Source organism: Mustela lutreola, chromosome 2, assembly GCF_030435805.1.
Source record: "Mustela lutreola isolate mMusLut2 chromosome 2, mMusLut2.pri, whole genome shotgun sequence".
NCBI classification, from domain to species: Eukaryota; Metazoa; Chordata; class Mammalia; order Carnivora; family Mustelidae; genus Mustela; species Mustela lutreola.
The window spans coordinates 13,921,666-13,938,458 of NC_081291.1; the positions used below are offsets into that span (position 1 = coordinate 13,921,666).

At 55.1% G+C, this 16,793-nt stretch overlaps 1 protein-coding gene across 1 annotated transcript; it reads left to right on the top strand.

The window, feature by feature from the left end:
* The first annotated feature begins 476 nt into the window (after positions 1-476).
* MAP1S (microtubule associated protein 1S) lies at positions 477-16,582 on the top strand. The gene is made up of 7 exons (XM_059160462.1): positions 477-633; positions 1,976-2,077; positions 3,561-3,643; positions 4,435-4,575; positions 5,145-7,506; positions 15,360-15,595; positions 16,341-16,582. Exons 1-7 carry the CDS (start codon positions 513-515, stop codon positions 16,494-16,496), a joined length of 3,201 nt encoding a protein of 1,066 aa, XP_059016445.1. The 5' UTR covers positions 477-512; the 3' UTR covers positions 16,497-16,582.
* Positions 16,583-16,793: the final 211 nt, after the last annotated feature.

Consider the following 16,793-nt stretch of genomic DNA (forward strand, 5'->3'; position numbering starts at 1 on the left):
CAAACACAAACGTACTTTCCTACCTCTAAAATTCTACACATGCTCTAATTTCTGCTTCATATGCTCTTGCCCCACCACTCATACCTGGCAAACTCCTACACATCCCTTAAAGCCCTAGCTATAAGATAACTTTCTTTCTCTGTTCAAGCCCTGACCCAGAGACCTATAAGCATGTATGGGACCTGGTTCTGACTGGGCCCACTGTGATGTGGTAAGTTCTTGCAGAGCACGTGGTAGGCATGCAGTCAAAGCTTGTTGAATGAATGGATGGATGGATGGATGGACAGACGGACGAAGGAATGATCACTTGGGAGGGGGTGGCCAGGGTGGCTCTCCAAGAGTCAGACAACCACTTCAGTGCTCGGTCCCCAGCTCCGGAAACCTGAAGGGGTCGACCGTGGCAGATGAGGGGCGAGGAGGCTTCCGGGCGGGGTCTTCAGTTCTTCCGGTTTGGCCCCTTTAAGGGGCGGGGCCAGCGGGGTGGGCGCTCGGAGCGTCAGTGCGGCGCGAAGATGGCGGCTGCGGTGGTGGGTCCCGGGGCGGCTCAAGCGCCGAGCTCGCTGCTGCTCGTGGTGGGCGGCGAGTGCGGGTGCTCGGGGCTGCTTGCCTATGTTCTGGAGGAGCTCGAACGAGGTCGGGCCGGCCTGGGGGCGCGGGGTGCGGGAGGCGGGCGCGGTCGCTCGTCTCGGCCCGAGGGCCGGGGGGTGGGGCGGCCGGGTTGGGGGTGGGGAGAGGATTGGATTGGGGGGCGGCGGGATCCTGGGGCCGGGAAGCTCGGTCCTCCTCACCGTTAGGCGTATGGCGCGGGCTGAGGCCTTCGGTGCCCACGGAGAAGGCGGTGCCCGGGTCTGGGTTGGGCTGGGCTGCCCCGCCCCGACCGGGGTGCAGCCCAGGGTCGGGACGCGCGGGACCTGGGCTTTGGGACCCGCGTGATTGGGCAACAGCGGACCACGACTCTGCTTCCCGCCAGACTGGCAGGCCGAAGGGAGGGTGGGGTCACCTCGAAGTCCCCGGTCTTAGCATCCTGGACGTTCTGGAAGGAGGAACAAGGGTGCGGAGGCTGGGCCTGAAGCCCCGGGGCCCACTTTCTGTTGCTCCACAAGGAGCTTGCTAATTGGGGTGTGGGCGGGCGCGGCCTGCCCAGGGGATTTGGCATCTGGGGAGGTGAGTCATAGGTGCACCTGCAAAGTTCACCTGCAGCCACTTGGCACGGTGGAACCGGCGGGCGTGGTACACCCCACACCGTGTTTGGAGGGCATTCATTCCCCCCAACCCAGATGGACAGGGCCTGCGGTCTGGCTCCTGTAAAATGGGAGGTTAGCACACACTTCGGTCCTCATGCTTGGGAATGTCGTCGTCTGTGCCTGGGTCCTCCTGTCCCCCCCCCCACACTCATGTGCTGGGATAGTGTGGGGGACCACAGGCAGGTTCAGCTCTGCTCTCACGGGGCCAACAGTCTGGTAGGGGGATGGACCCAAAGTGGGCGAGGAGATGGAACAAGTTTTAAGCTCACCTGCTGTCAGGAGTGTTTAGAACAGTGCAAACGGCTGAGGACCTGAAGGGTGGAAGCAGAGGGAAGGGCCTCCTGAGAGTGGGAGCAGCTGGTGCAAAGGCCAAGCAGTGGGAGTGTGTCTGGGGAGTGTGTCTGGCCAGTTGTAGAAGCTGTGAGACCAGTGGTGGGGGTGAGGGCAATGATGGAGGGGACCAAGTGACTGTTTAGAGGTGGGAGCATTCTTGTTGTTGATTCTTCTCTTTGAAATGCTGAGTTATGCTTTGGGTTCCTTGAAACGATGCAGAAAATCTAAGGGCACTTTGAGTGGTTCTGAGTCTCCAGGCTCTTGCATTGGGGGGCAAGTGGAGGGGAGGGGCTGGGATTGCTCCCACTTCCCAGATACTGGTTATTAAACTGTTCTCAGAGCCGGGGAGCCCAGCTGAGTCCTACCTCACTTCTCCTACCCCCTCTCCCCCGCAACAGGCATCCGGTCCTGGGACATTGACCCTGGCATTTGCAGCCTTGATGAGCAGCTCAAGGTTTTTGTGTCCCGGCACTCTGCCACCTTCTCCAGCATTGTGAAAGGTGAGACTGGAGATCCTGCATGCCTGAAATGCTCCCCTTCCACTCATGAGCTAGTCACGTGTTCTCTGAGTGCCAGCTATGTGCCAGGCATGGCGGGGGGGAGGGTGGTCAGGTATAGCTCTAAACAGCAGTAATAATACAGCTGCGATCTATAGCATGCAGAGCAGGGTGGGCCCTGACCCAGCTCCAGCCAGCTTACTCCAACTGTACACTAGGCAGGAGCTTGTATTTTGTTCCCATTTTGCAGATGAGGCAGTTGAGGGGTGGGGGACAGGGTGACTTCCAAGAGTGGGTTCTTTGGATCAGAGGCATCTGGGACTGATGTGTCAAGGGGAGGGAAGGGCCCAGGCAAAGTGGGAAGATACTTGGGAAGCGAGGGGCTGCAAAATAGGCTTGGAAGGTGGAATGTGGCCCCCCTGTGGCAGGGACTGTGCCTGGCTCATGGCCGTGTCCCCCATACAGGGCTGAGTGCACAGTAGGTGTGCAGTAGATGGGAAGCTGGGAAAGGAGCAAGATCAAGGAAAGGGTCAGATGCCCGGACTAGCCCCACAGAGCCCGGGTGACCCATTGCATGGAGCAGCTGATGGCCGGGTTCCAGGTGTCACCCACGGCCCCTCTTGCCTCAGCCAGCCCATTGAGTCAGCCCCAGGCTGCTGCAGGAGGGGAAGGAAGTGTTCTTCGCCTCATTGTCCTGGCCGTTCCTGGTGGCTTCCTGACCCCTCGCAGGACTGAGGGGGGCGGGGGCTGGAAATCTCGTCTGCTCTATGTGACTACGGCAGCTACTTCCTCTCTCTATGCCTTGGTTTCCCCACTGGAATGGGGCAATATCCGTACATGACGATAAGCCTGTGATAAACTGATAAAAGATTGACCAGTGCCACAAGGTCCCCAGCCTCAGGCCTGGTGCTCCATTTTTGAAACATCTGGGATCTGGGGGGCCGACCAGGGTTCATATTCCAGAATCACCTCTACTCCCCTCTTCATGGCCCAGGAGGCCTCCCTGCCCCCATGCTCCCCCACGCTCCCTTATGCTCCCCTCACTCTGGCCTCACCTGCCACTTCCTCATCTTCAGACAGTCCTGCCTCAGAGTCTTTGCCCATGTCTGCCCTCTTCCTGGTGTACCTCCTTGGCCCTCGCTGGGCTCAGGCTTCTTGTCTATAAAATGGGGGTGACAGCCCTATCCCCCATAGGGCTGATTGCTTTGAATTGGGGCCAGCGAGCAGTGGAGGCCTGTTGTACTGTTGTTTCCAGTGTGAGGCCTGCCAAGGCAGGTTTCCTGTTCTTACCTCATCCTGACCTGCAGCTTGACCATGTGCCTGTTGATCCTCAGATGACCCGCTGGCTAGGATTCCTGGGAAGCAGAGTCCTGGAGGGGCTTGTGGCTGCCTGGAGTCACACAGGGAGGCAGGGTTTGACCCCAGGACAGTCTGGCCCCACACACACTGCCCAGCCCCAAACTCACTGCGCCCAATTCTCCCACAGGCCAGCGGAGCCTGCACCACCGCGGAGACACCCTGGAGACCCTGGTCCTCCTGAACCCATCAGACAAGTCTCTGTGTGACGAGGTAGGGAACAGTCTGGGAATCTGCTGGGACTGGAGCCATCCCAAGTCCTGCCTTCCTGCGGCCCTGGCTTTGTGCTGTTTGAAATCCTCTTGACACCCACTAGCATCGCCCCCTCCTCCAGGAAGCATCCCCGGAAGGCCTTGGCTGTAGTTTATTCCTTCCTTAGGGGTGATGGTGGGAGTGGGTGAAGTCAGGAAAGACTGGAGTTTGGGAGGAAGGAATGAGCAGGGAGCATCTGGGGGCAGGAAGGTAGGACTTGACTGGTGCTTGCGTTTCGTGCCTCCCTCCTGGCTGGGCCCCCGGAGTTGTCTGAATTGACTTCTTAGTACTTCCAGCTTATGGACGTCTGTGTCTTTTTCCCCGTTATCCATGGGAAAGATGAGCAAGATAGAGCCCCAGGACACTCCTCTAGAGACCCTTGTACAGGTTCCTTCTTCTGATCAAAAACACTCCATTTTGTTCCCTTGAGGAGCTCTGAAGGAGATAGAGTCAGACACAGAAATCCTCCTTCCGTTGGCACTGGGGCTGGGCCAGAGAGAGAAGTGGGCTGGAGGGAGTCCAGAAAGGTGGGCTTCTAGGAAGAGGAGGCACTGGAACCTGGCTTTAGGTTGAGCAACAGGAGTTTGGGGTGGAGTGCAGGGCTCCAGCTTCCTGTTGAGTACCAGGACGGGGACAGGGGTAGGGTGGTTATATGTAGATTTGGGGCTGGAGGTCATTCGGTTGGGTGGGGTGGGGTGTGCAGGCTTTGTCACTGCACAGAGTAGGGGCTTTAACCATCTCCCCTTCCTCAGCTCCGGAATCTTCTGCTTGACCCTGCCCCTCACAAGCTGCTGGTGCTGGCTGGGCCTTGCTTGGAAGAGACAGGGGAACTGCTGCTCCAAACAGGGGGATTCTCGCTCCGCCACTTCCTCCAGGTCCTAGGGGACAAAGAGGTAAGCCACCTCTTCTTATCCTGCTTCCCCTGGCTCGTCCCCATCGGGCTCTGTGGCCTTAGTGACCTGTTCCCGCCACCCACTACAGTGTGTGATTTGAGGCTAGGCCTGTAGATCAGCAGACCTCCCAGAGACTTCAAGTGGCACCCGAGGTGCTAGGTCCCAGGAGGGTAGGGTCCTTTCTAGGGTCCTTAGTCTGGATGGGACAAATGAGCAAAACTATCTGGTAAACCACCTTTTCACATTATGAGAGTGATGTAACGGTGGGTGAGATCAGAAGCAGATAATGGAGGTAGAGGGCCCAGAAGGTCTCCCTGGAGGAAGCTGTGCTGTAGGAAAAGAACAAGAAGTACAAAGGCCCTGGGGTAGGGAGAGTAAGAGAAAGGGTGGGAGAGGGAAGCTGGTGGTAAGGCAAGACCATACATTTCTGTCGACCATGGGAAGGGCTGGGTTTTGTCCCAAGGGTGACCGGGTTGGGCAAGGGATTCTCCCAGGCCCAGGATGCAGGATGGGAGTGTCCTGGCCTAGTTTTCCCAGGGGCTGCTTCTAACTGTTACCCGCTTTCGCAGATCCGGGATCTCCTGGCATCTACACCCCCACCTGCAGACCTGCCCAAGCTCACCATCACCTGCCCGACCTTCGGCGACTGGGCCCAGCTGTCACCTGAAGTGCTCGGCCTCCACAGCGCGCTCCAGCTGCGATGGAACCCGCCTGTGCAGCTGCCGGCATCTGAGGGCCTGCGTGAATTCCTGGAGTATGTGGCTGAGTCCCTGGAGCCGCCGTCTCCCTTTGACCTGCTCGAGCCGCCTGCATCCGTGGGCTTCCTCAGGCTCGCCCGGCCCTGCTGCTACATCTTCCCAGGTGGCCTCGGTGACGCCGCCTTCTTCGCCGTCAACGGCTTTACTGTGTTGGTCAATGGGGGCTCCAACCCCAAGTCAAGCTTTTGGAAGCTGGTACGGCACCTGGACCGGGTGGACGCGGTGCTGGTGACCCACGCGGGCGCTGACAGCCTCCCAGGCCTCAACAGTCTGCTGCGGCGCAAGCTGGCAGAGCGTGAGGAGGCGGCGGCCGATGGGGGCTCGGGGGACGACCGGCTTCGCAGGCTCATCTCCCCCAACCTAGGGGTCGTGTTCCTCAATGCCCGTGTTGCCGCCTCGCGGCTGGTGAGTGGTGAGGACGAGGCGGAGCTGGCCTTCAGCCTCTTGGCCCGGCTGGGCATCACACCCCTGACTCTGAACCGCGGTCCACTCCCGGCCGAGCCCACCGTGCTCTTTCAGAAGATGGGCGTGGGACGACTGGACATGTATGTGCTACACCCGCCCGCGGCTGGCGCCGAGCGCACACTGGCCTCCGTGTGCGCCCTGCTGGTGTGGCACCCTGCTGGCCCCACGGAGAAGGTGGTGCGTGTGCTCTTCCCTGGCTGCACCCCACCCGCCCGCCTCCTGGATGGCCTGGTCCGCCTGCAGCACTTGGGATTCCTGCGGGAGCCCGTGGTGACCCCCCAGGACTTGCTGGGACCTCGACGAGCCGAGAGCAAGGAAAGCGTGGGCTCCCGGGACAGCTCGAGAAGAGAAGGCCGGACAACAGCACCCAGCAGGCCAGCCCAGGAGCGCCCTGGGGTGGCCCGGAAGGACCCGCCTCGGGTTGAGGCCCCCCGCAGGGCAGAGAAAGAAGTCAGGGTCTCCCGAGAGGTGAAGAAGGACCCCAAGCCAAGTGCCCCTCGGACCCAGCCCCGGGAAGTCCGCCGGGTGGCCTCTGCTTCAGCCAGCGTGAAGAAGGCAGGGGCCCCAGCAGCTCCCCGACCCCGCCGAGCACCCAATGTCCCTCGCCCAGGTGTCCCACCAGCGGCGAATGGGCCCCGCAGCCCCCCCAGCTTCCGGTGTGGAGAGGCCAGCCCCCCGACAGAGCCCTGCAGTTCCCCAGCGCCCCAGCTGGTGGCCACACCCAGCCAGGAGAGCAGCCTGGAGCTGGAGCTGGGGTTGAGCCCACCTGGGGAGGACGGCAGCGCCTTGGAGGAGAAGACGCTGGAGCTTCTCCTGGATGCCAGCACCCCCCGGCCACGTACACCCTCGCCTACTGGAGCCCAGCAGGGCCCAGCCGAGAGCAGCGGGCGGCTGTCGCTGAGCCCGCTGCGTGGTGGGGAGGCAGGGCCGGACGCCTCACCCACAGTGACCACGCCCTCGCTGCCCGCCGAGGTGGGCTCTCCACACTCCACAGAGGTAGATGAGTCCCTGTCTGTCTCCTTCGAGCAGGTGCTGCCTCCGCCGCCTCCTGCCAGTGCAGGCGAGGCTGGGCTGAGCCTCCCACTGCGAGGCCCCCGGGTCCGGCGATCAGCCTCCCCGCACGACGTGGACCTGTGCCTGGTGTCACCCTGTGAGTTTGAGCACCGAAAGGCTGTGCCTGTGGCGCCGGCCCCTGCCTCTCCCGGCAGCTCTGATAGCAGTGCTCGGTCCCAGGAGCGGGCTGGAGCACCAGGGGCAGAGGAGACTCCCCCCACATCTGTCAGCGAGTCCCTGCCCACCTTGTCTGACTCGGACCCCCTGCCTGCCGCCCCTGGGACCACAGACTCAGATGAGGACATGGAGGGCTTTGGGGTCCCTCGCCGTGACCCGCTGCCCGAGCCCCTCAAGTTCCCCCCGCCGCTGCCCACCCCACCCAGCATCTGCATGGTGGACCCCGAGATGCTGCCCCCTGAACAGGCCCGGCCGGCAGAGGGCCTCAACCGTACCCGGAAGTCCCTGACTCGCACTAACCCCAGCACAGCCGCCTCCAAAGCCACTCCATCTGTCACTGCCAAGACTAAGGGACCGGCTGGTGGAGACCGAGCCAGTCGGCCGCTCAGCGCCCGGAGCGAGCCCAGTGACAAGGGAGGTCGGGCACCCCTGTCCAGAAAGTCGTCAGTCCCCAAGGCGGCCACTCGGGGCCCATCTGGTAAGTACCCAAGACTCAGGGTCCTACAGTGGGTTAGTGGCCCAAGTCTTTGTTCCCTCCTTGCCGTGTGGCCTCAGTCACACCTACCCCCCTCTCTGGGCCTCTGATTCTCATATAACACGGAAGTTCTGGCTCGCTGCTGAGGCACGTGTACTTCCGAGGCATTTAAGCAGTGCCGTTGGTGCAAACAGAAGTGAGCGGATCTGTCCTCGTGAACTTGCTGGGGCCATGGTGAGTAAGAAGAAACAGCTGAAATTAATTTTAATAGCACATTTAACCCCTTTGTACGGAGATTCCCAAGCCCATTGGACCACCAGATTCAATGCTGGGCTGGGAGGACTCAATACACAGGCTTCCTTGTGGCTGAACTGTATTAGAGCAAAAGCAAATGGAACAGAATCAGCGAGGGTAAAGGTGTGGGGTTCCCTGGAGGGAAATGAGGCATAGGCTTCTAGAGCTGCCTCCTGGCGTAGTAGTCACACCAGGTGCCTTAATGCTGGAGCAGCGAGCTGTGTGGCCCGCGGGAGTTGGCGCCTCCCCGGGAGGCTCATTAGAGACGGAGTGCCCAGGGTTTCTGCGGGGGGCTGGTCACGTTGGCCCCCTCTGCCTGACACGCACCCAAATTCCGGGCTCCTCAGGGAGGGGGAAGCAGGGATTCAGGAGCTGCAGTGCTGCAAGACCTGTGGGCACAGCGGGCCACCCTTGTCGTGCAGGCAGTGGGGACCTTTCTGAGATCTATTTTCCCCAGACTCAAGCCAGGGGCCACCCTGTAAGTCACCTCTGAGAGACCGGCAGTCTTGTGTCACCATGGTAACTTTTCTCCCAGTTTTCCTTAGTTGTGAAATGTACGCGACGTGACCTCACCTTGCCGAAGCGCACAGTTCAGGGTCAAGCACATTCACGTTGTTGTGCAACCATCACCAGGGTCCCTGTCCAGGCCTCCTTTTATCTTGCAAAACTGAAACTTTGTCCGCCTTAAGTGTTAAATACTAACTCCCGTTCCTCCTCTCCCAGTCCCCCGCACCCACCACTCATGCGTTCCACTTTCTGTTTCTATGGCTCCAACGACGCTAGGGATCTCGTGTAAGGAAAATCATACTGTATTTATCTTACTTCACTTAGTAGAGTGTCTCCGTGGTTCATCTGTGCTGTAGCCTGGGTTATAACTTGCTTCCCTCTTTTTTTTGGGGGGGGGTTAAGAATTTCCTTTCTCTTTAAGGTTGAATATTATTCTGCAACGTGGATGTACCATATTTTTTTTATTCATTTACCTGCTGATGGACACCTGAGCTTCTGCTTTTTGGCTACTGTGGAATCACGTTGCTGTGAATGCGGTTGGACGGATATCTTTTGGAGATCTTGCTTGCAACTCTTGGGTATATTCCCGGAAGAAGGATTGCTGGATCATACGGCAGTTTTATTTTTGATTTTTTTTTTTTTTTCCGAGGAATTGCCATACTGTTTTCCACAGCAGCTGCACCGTTTTAGACTCCCACCAACGGTGCAGAAAAGTTCCAGTTTCTCCACATCCTTGCCAACACTGCTTTCTGTATTTTTCTGATCGTGGCGGCGTGATGGGTGTGAGGTGGTATCTCACGGTGGTTTTGATTTGCATTTCCCTAATTAGTGAGCACCTTTTTCCTGTACTGTCGGCCATGCCATTTATATATCTCTTTTTGAGAAATGTCTGTTTAGGTCTTTTGGCCCTTTTTGAATCCGGTTGTCTTATTGTTGGGTTACGGGAGTTCTGCATATGTTCTGTAGGTAATCCTTTAGCAGATACATGATTTGTAAATATTTTCTTCCATTCTGTGTGTTGCTTTTTTATTTTGTTGACAGTGCTCTTTGCACAGAAGTTTATAATTTTCATGAAGTCCAGTTTGCCTTTTCCTTTTTCTCCTCTGTGCTTTTGGTGTCCTATCCAAAAAAATCATTGCCAAATTTAGTCTCTTGAAGCTTTTGCTTTGTTCTAAGAGTTCTGTGGTTTTAGTTCTTATATTTTGCTCCTTGATGATTTGAGTTAATTTTTTGCCTGTCGTGCTAAATAAGGGTTCGACTTCATTCTCTTCCATCTGGACATCCAGTTTTGCTAGCACCAGTCTTGGCATTCTTGTCAAACATCATTTCACCATATATGTGAGGCTCTATTTCTGGGCTCTCCGTTCCCTTGGCCTGTTACGTATCTGTCTTTCATCAGTACCACACTGTCTTAATTGGTATCCCTTTTCCGTGAATTTACAAATCAGGAAGTGTGAGTCCTCCAAACTTCATTCTTCAGTATTGTCTTGCCTTCTGGAATCCCTTAAGATTCCATAGGAGTTTTAGGGTAAATTTTTCTCTTTCTCTAAAAGGCCATCACTGGCACTTGGTCCGTGACAGCATTGAATCCATAGGTCATTTTAGGTAGTGCCAGCAGCTCAGTGGATAGTAAGTCTCCCAGTCTACAAATACGATATGTCTTTCTGTGAATTTCTATGACTTTTTTCGTTTCTTTCGGAAGTGTTTTGTAGTTTTTGTATATTTTATTTTCTTGGTTAAGTTAATTTCTAAGTATTTTATTCTTTCTTGATACTATTGTAAATGCAATTGTTAATTTCCTTTTTAGGTTGTTCACTATTAGCATATAGGAGCATAACTGATTTGTATGTTAATTTTGTTATCCAGCTACTTTGCTGGATTTGTTTATTCTAGTAGATGGGGGGGGTGTGTTTGTGTGCGCACGTGCGCTCACGCATCAGTTGAGTTTTCTACACATAAGAGCATATCCTTTGTGAACAGAGATAACTTTAAGGTATCCAGCACTGTGTTGACTAGAAGTGGCAAAAGCCAACATTTCTTGCCTTGTCCTTGCTCTTAGGAGAAAAGCTTATAGTCTTTAACCAAGTGTGACATGAGCTGTGGGTTTCTCATGTATGGCTTGTATTACGTTGAGGCAGTTTCTTGCTACTCCTAATTTGTTGAGGGTTTTTATCATGAAAGGGTGTTGAATTTTGTCTAATGCCTTTTCTGTAACAATTGAAATTATTGTGTATTTTTTTTTTATAGTTCATTCTGTTAATCTGATGTACTGTGTTGATTTTTCTCTTATTTTAAGATTTTGTTTTTAAGGGGCACCTGGTGGCTCAGTCAATTAAACACCTGTCTTTGGCTCAGGTCATCATCCCAGGGTCCGGGGATTGAGCCCTGCATCAGGCTCTGTGCTCAGCAGGAGCCTGCTTCTCCCTCTTCCTCTGCTGCTTTCCCACCCCAACTGTGCTTTCTCACTCTCGCTTTCTCAAATAAACAAACAAATAAATTCTTAAAAAAAAAAAAAAAGATTTTATTTTCAAGTAATCTCTATACCCAACATGGGCCTACATTGACTTTTCTTTTTCTTTTCTTTTTTTTTCTTTTTGGTGTGTTGAACCATGCATCCCAGGGATAAATCCTGCGTGATCACAGTGTCTGATCCTTTTAATATGCTGCTGAATTTGGCTTGCTAATATTTGTCAAAGATTTTTGCATCAAGGTTAATAAGAGATATTGGTCTGTAGTTCTCTTCATAATGTCTTTGACCTTGGTATCACTGGCCTCGTGGATGAATTAGATGTGTTCCTGTTCTTTAGTGGTTTCAGTAAAGTTTGAGAAGGATCGATGTTAGTTCTCCTTTAAATGTTTGGTGGAAACTTAGTGAAGCCAAGAAGGGTTTTACTTACTGATTCGGTCTCCTTACTAACAATGAATCTGTTCAGCTTTTCTGTTTCTTTGTGATTTGGTCTTGGTAGGTTTCGTGTTTCTAGGAATCTGTATAGTTTTCTCTAGGTCATCCAGTTTGTTGGTTGTACAGCTGTTCACAACACTCTCATAATGCTTTTTGTGTCTGTAGAGTCGGTAGTAGTGTCCCCACTTTTACTTCTGAGTCTTTGTTCTTTTTTCTTAGTCTAGCTAAAGGGCTGTCAAGAACCAGCTTTTGCTTTTGTTGATTATCTTTTGTGTTTTTCTAGTCTCAATTTTTTTTCTTTTTTTTTTTTTTAAAGATTTTATTTATTTATTTGAGAGAGACACAGTGAGAGAGAACATGAGCGAGGAGAAGGTCAGAGAGAGAAGCAGACTCCCCTTGGAGCTGGGAGCCGGATGCGGGACTTGATCCCGGGACTCCGGGATCATGACCTGAGCCGAAGGCAGTCGTCCAACCAGCTGAGCCACCCAGGCGTCCCTCTAGTCTAAATTTTTAAAATCTCTACTCTTCTGTTTATCGTTTTGTTTTTTTTGGCTAGCTTTCCTTTTGTTCTTTTTCCAGTTCCTTGGGATGAAAGGTTGTCACGTTGAGTTTTTTTTGTTTGTTTGTTTTGTTTTGTTTTTTTTAAGATTTTATTTATTTGACAGAGAGAGAGAGAGAGAGATCACAAGTGGGCAGAGAGGCAGGCCGGGGAGGGGGTGGTAGAAGCAATTTCCCCGCTGAGCAGAGAGCCCGGTGCGGGGATCGATCCCAGGACTCTGAGAATCATGACCTGAGCTGAAGACAGAGGCTCAACCCACGGAGTCACCCAGGTGCCCCAAAAGATCTTCTTTTTTAATATAAACATTTTTAGGTATAAACTTTCCCTTTATCTCTGCTTTCTCTCAAAGGGATTCGCTCTTTGTCTTTCAGCAGTCAGATTATAGTGGGTCTCACTGTGGATCTCTTTGAGGTCATCCCACTTGGAATTTGTTGAGCTTATTAGACGTTCATATTAACACCTTTGATCAAGGAAAGTTTGGGGCCGTTATTTCTTCAAATAGTCATTCTGCCCTTTTCTGTCCTGGGACTCCATGTGCGTGTTGGCCCTTTTAATGGGGTCCTGCAAGTCCCTGAAGCTGCTGCTCACTTTCTTCCGTCATCTCTCCGCGTTCCTCGGACTTGATAATTGCTCTCATCCTATCATCAAAAATCACTGTTGGAATCATGAATTGAATTCCTCTGGTGAATTTTCATTTCAGTTATTGTACTTTTCAGCTGCGGGATTTCTCTCCGGTTTCTTTCTGTGTTTTCTGTGTCCTTGGTGACATTTGTTTCGTTTGTGCAACACTGTCCTGCGTGTCTTCCTTTCTTTCTGAGAGCGTCTTTAAGACCGTTGCTTTCGGGGCGCCTCGGTGGCTCAGTGTGTTAAACCACTGCCTTCGGCTCAGGTCATGATCTCAGGGTCCTGGGATCGAGTCCCACATCGGGCTCTCCGCTCAGCAGGGAGCCTGCTTCCCTTCCTGTCTCTTTGCCTGCCTCTCTGCCTACTTGTGATCTCTGTCAAATAAATAAATAAAATCTTTAAAAAAAAAAAAAAGACCGTTGCTTTCAAGTTCTTGTCCAGTAAGCCTGCCATCGGGCCTTTCTGGTTTCCGTTGATTTTTTTTTTCCTTTTTTTCCCTTTGAATAGGCTGTACTTCTCCTGTTTCTTTTTATCCCTTGTGGTTGTTGCAGTTGCTGGAAACTGGACGTTCAGATTTAATAGTGTGTTAACTCCAGAGATCCAAATCTCCCCCTTCCCCAGGGGGAGGTTTACTTGGCTTCTCTGGTTAATGCTGGGTGCTGCTTCCGTGCTGGAGGTCAGTCTGCGGGGGAGTCTGAGAGTCTTCTCAAGTCCTCTCTGAGCCTGTACCTTTCTCCTGCGTGTGTGAGGACTATGCTAAATCCCCTATATACGAAGTGGCTTTTGTTTTTTTTATTAAGTTTTTTATTTTAATGCCAATCTAGTTAACATTCGGTGTTCCATCAGTTTCAGGTGTATAATACCAGTGATTCAGCACAGTGGCTTTTGAATGACTTAGTCCTTGCATGTCTGGCTCCCAGAAGGGGGAAGACGAGAAAGGAAGGGAGGTAGGAGAGAGAAAAGGAGAGAAAGTGTTTCCGGTCTCTCCGGCTCATGTAAGTCGGGCAGCGTAAGTTGGGGAGGGGCTGCCGGCGCGACTGTCCTGTCCTCTGGGTCAGAAGGCAGATTCCCGCGTTTGCTGCTGCACTGTCATCCCCGAATCCTGCTGAGTTCACTCTGTCCTACCTACCGCTCTATCAGAATATTCCAGCGTGTCATCGATATGAAAAATTACTAGCTAGTTCTGCTTCCCATTGCCACACCAGGTCCTGGATGCCTGGGGGCGCCTGGGTGGCTCAGTTAAGCTTCTGTCTTCGGCTCAGGTCATGATCTTGGGGTCCTGGGATCGAGTCCCGTATCGGGCTCCTTGCTCAGTGGGGAGCCTGCTTCGCCCTCTGCCTGCCACTCCCTCTACTCATGCTTGTGCTCTTGCTCCAAAATAAAGAAGTCTTTAAAAAAAAAGAAAAGCCCTGGATGCTCGCATGTGTTTTGTAGCCCCTGCTCGTCTCCGCGCGTACCTGCCACATTGCAGTGGTTGGTGACACCGCAGAGGGTGGTGGAGGCCTAGAAGGACCCAGGGGCTCATGGGAGAGCAGTGATGATGGCTGGCAGTGATCGTAGCTCGAGCTCGTGTCCGTGAGTGCTTGCTCACCTGTTCCAGGTGCCTGGGTGTCCCTGACCGTGACTCTGGCTTCACTCGACCCATGGCCTTTCGTTGGCTCCTAGCCTCAGTGCCCACCTGAGCTGCCGCTTCTTACCCTTGTTGGGCACATTCCAAGGGAGGCAGCTGATGAGCCCTTGTGAGAGTTGGTAGGTCAAGGGTCCCCAGCACGGTGGCAGGTGGCTTCCCGGCCTGTGGGGCTAGGCTAGCACCTGGAGGCTGGGAGTCCTCCAGGGCCCAGTCTGCCAGGCCATTTGGCCACTTGGGGTCTCCTTCTCCTACCACCTTGGACAGACGGACCCTCTGTGCTAGTGTCTGTGAACTGTGTCTCAGAAGAGCCAGAATATGAACGTTTTCAGCTCTGCAGGCCAGATGGCCTCTGTCCCAACAACTCAGCTCTGCGCTGTGGCAGAAGAGCAGCTGAGGACTTAACCAGGCGAGCACCTGGTAGAACTGCATGGACGCCAGCAGGCGGTGCGGAGGGCCCCGCTCTGCCCCTGTCCGTCTCCCCTGCGGCTTCCCTTCAGTCTTTTACCTCCATGGCTCCTCTCTCCCGTGAGCCTCCCGTCGCCATAGGGGCTTCTCTTCCTGAGTCTTAAGATCCTCACCACCGCTGTTCCCAGCAGTGAGTGAGGGGTGCTGCGTGCCCAGAGCTGGGGGAGCCATTCATTCTGCAAATGCCTCGGCAGCCCTCTGGACCCACACCCTGAGCTGGGCAATGTGTATGATCATAGGGTGCCAAGCATCTGGCCACTTTCCTGGGCCTAACATCCAGGTGTGTCCTCAGTCAGTTGCTTATGAGACACACAGGACTGGGGGCCTTATCCCCCTTCACCGAGACTCTGGATTCAAGGCCATGGATGAGGCTCTGAGAGCCATGCCACATCCTGGCTCTTTCTCTTGTAGTTCTGTCCCCCCCACACCCACTCTTGTCTTCCCATTGCCCTTGGCGGCAGGGATTTTCGTCTCTCTTGCTTACTGCTGTGTCCCCAGTGCGTATTGGCCAGGAAGCCTCGAAAAGGCCACTTGAGTACTTGAACAGATGGATGCTGTAGAAGCAGCACATTGTTCTAGGTACCAGTTGCTTTGGCAGCCAAAGCTCTAAAACCTCCTCTTCCGGGAAGCCATCCCTGGTTGCCCCGTTCTACCTTCCTTACCTTTGGCCCTGGGTATCTGCATCCAGGGACTAGCCCCTGAGGATATGACCACTGAATAACTGTCCACACCAGGGAGAGCTTATCAACTATAAGATAGTGAGAACAGGCCTTCTTCTGAGGAGGGAACCACTTGGAGAGGTGTAGGGGGAGCAGGGGCTCGGCTCCTTCCTGGTTCCAGAAGCTCAGGACTGACGTTGTCCTTCTTAACTACAGGGTCAGCTGGCAGCCGACCAGGTGGGTCAGCAGCCCCTCCTGGCTCCCCCGTCTACCTTGACCTGGCCTACCTGCCCAGCGGGAGCAGCGCCCGGCTGCTGGACGAGGAGTTCTTCCGGCGGGTGCGTGCGCTCTGCTACGTCATCAGTGGCCAGGACCAGCGTAAGGAAGAGGGCATGCGGGCTGTCCTGGACGCCCTGCTGGCCGGCAAGCAGCAGTGGGACCGTGACCTCCAGGTGCGTGACTACTCCAGGGCCTCAGGCAATCTTGGCAGAAGGTAGGGTCCACGCCTCCTGCAACCTTCCCGTTGAACGTCATCTCATGAGGTCTGTGCGGCCCTCAGCCATCTGCAGAGGGAGTGGGGCTCAGAGAGACTAAGCTGTGCCCCCAGGGCCACGGAAGTGAAAGCAGGCCCAGAGGTCCCACCTGCTCCCAGGACTCTGTTCCTGTTGCACCCACATGGTCTGTCAGCAGCAGCCTGGGGGTGGGTGCTGGGTGGGGAGGAATAGGCGGGGTGTCCCTGCGGCTGACAGATTGGAACGTGGAGTCTTTGGGCTGCGGTTGTCCTCAGAGGAAGCCTTGAGGCAGAGCCTTGGAGCAGGAGACAAGTTTGGGTGGAAGCAGGAGCTTCCTAGCCCTTGTGCTGCCTGTGAGCGGGCTGTGAGCCAGGGAGCCTGGAGGGGGGCTCCCAGGCACAGGGCAGGGCGGTGGAGCAAACCTGGCTGGTGCAGGGGAGGGGCTGGAGGGAGGCCTGGTGTTTTGTGTCGTGAGAGACTCCCTTCTCCTGGGTGCCGCAGAGAAGAGAAGGGACTTCGGGGCTGGGCTGGCCCCCAGCTTCAGACATCTGGGTAGGGGAGAAGGGAAGCCGAGCAAACGTGCTCAGAGGAGGAGGGCCTGAGGTGCGGGGAGTGGAGCTGGGGCCCGGGCCAGGAGGACCGAGGGTGCTTCCCCTTACCGCCGGGCCGTCTGTCCCACCCACAGGTGACCCTGATCCCCACCTTCGACTCGGTGGCGATGCACGAGTGGTACGAGGAGACGCACGCACGGCACCAGGCTCTGGGCATCACCGTGCTGGGCAGCAACAGCACCGTGTCCATGCAGGACGAGGCCTTCCCCGCCTGCAAGGTGGAGTTCTAGCCCTGTGCCCGCCACCCAGCCCCTCAGCCCGAAGTCGACCACTGCCCGAGAGTCCCCCGCATCAGAAATAAACCAGGTACCCCACACGGCTGTAGCCTTTGTTCCTTCTGCTGACAGGAGACTTGGCGGCGTCTGGGGGTGTCATCGCCACTCTGCTGGCCTCCCAGTTCAGGGGCAGCCCTAGGAGCCCCCAGGTGAGGCACGCTCCGGCCTCCATGTTGCGGATGGAAGGACCCAGGCCCAGGGGTGGGTGGGCCTCTTGGGCAGGGACCACCAGCGGCTGCTGCGTGCTGCTGA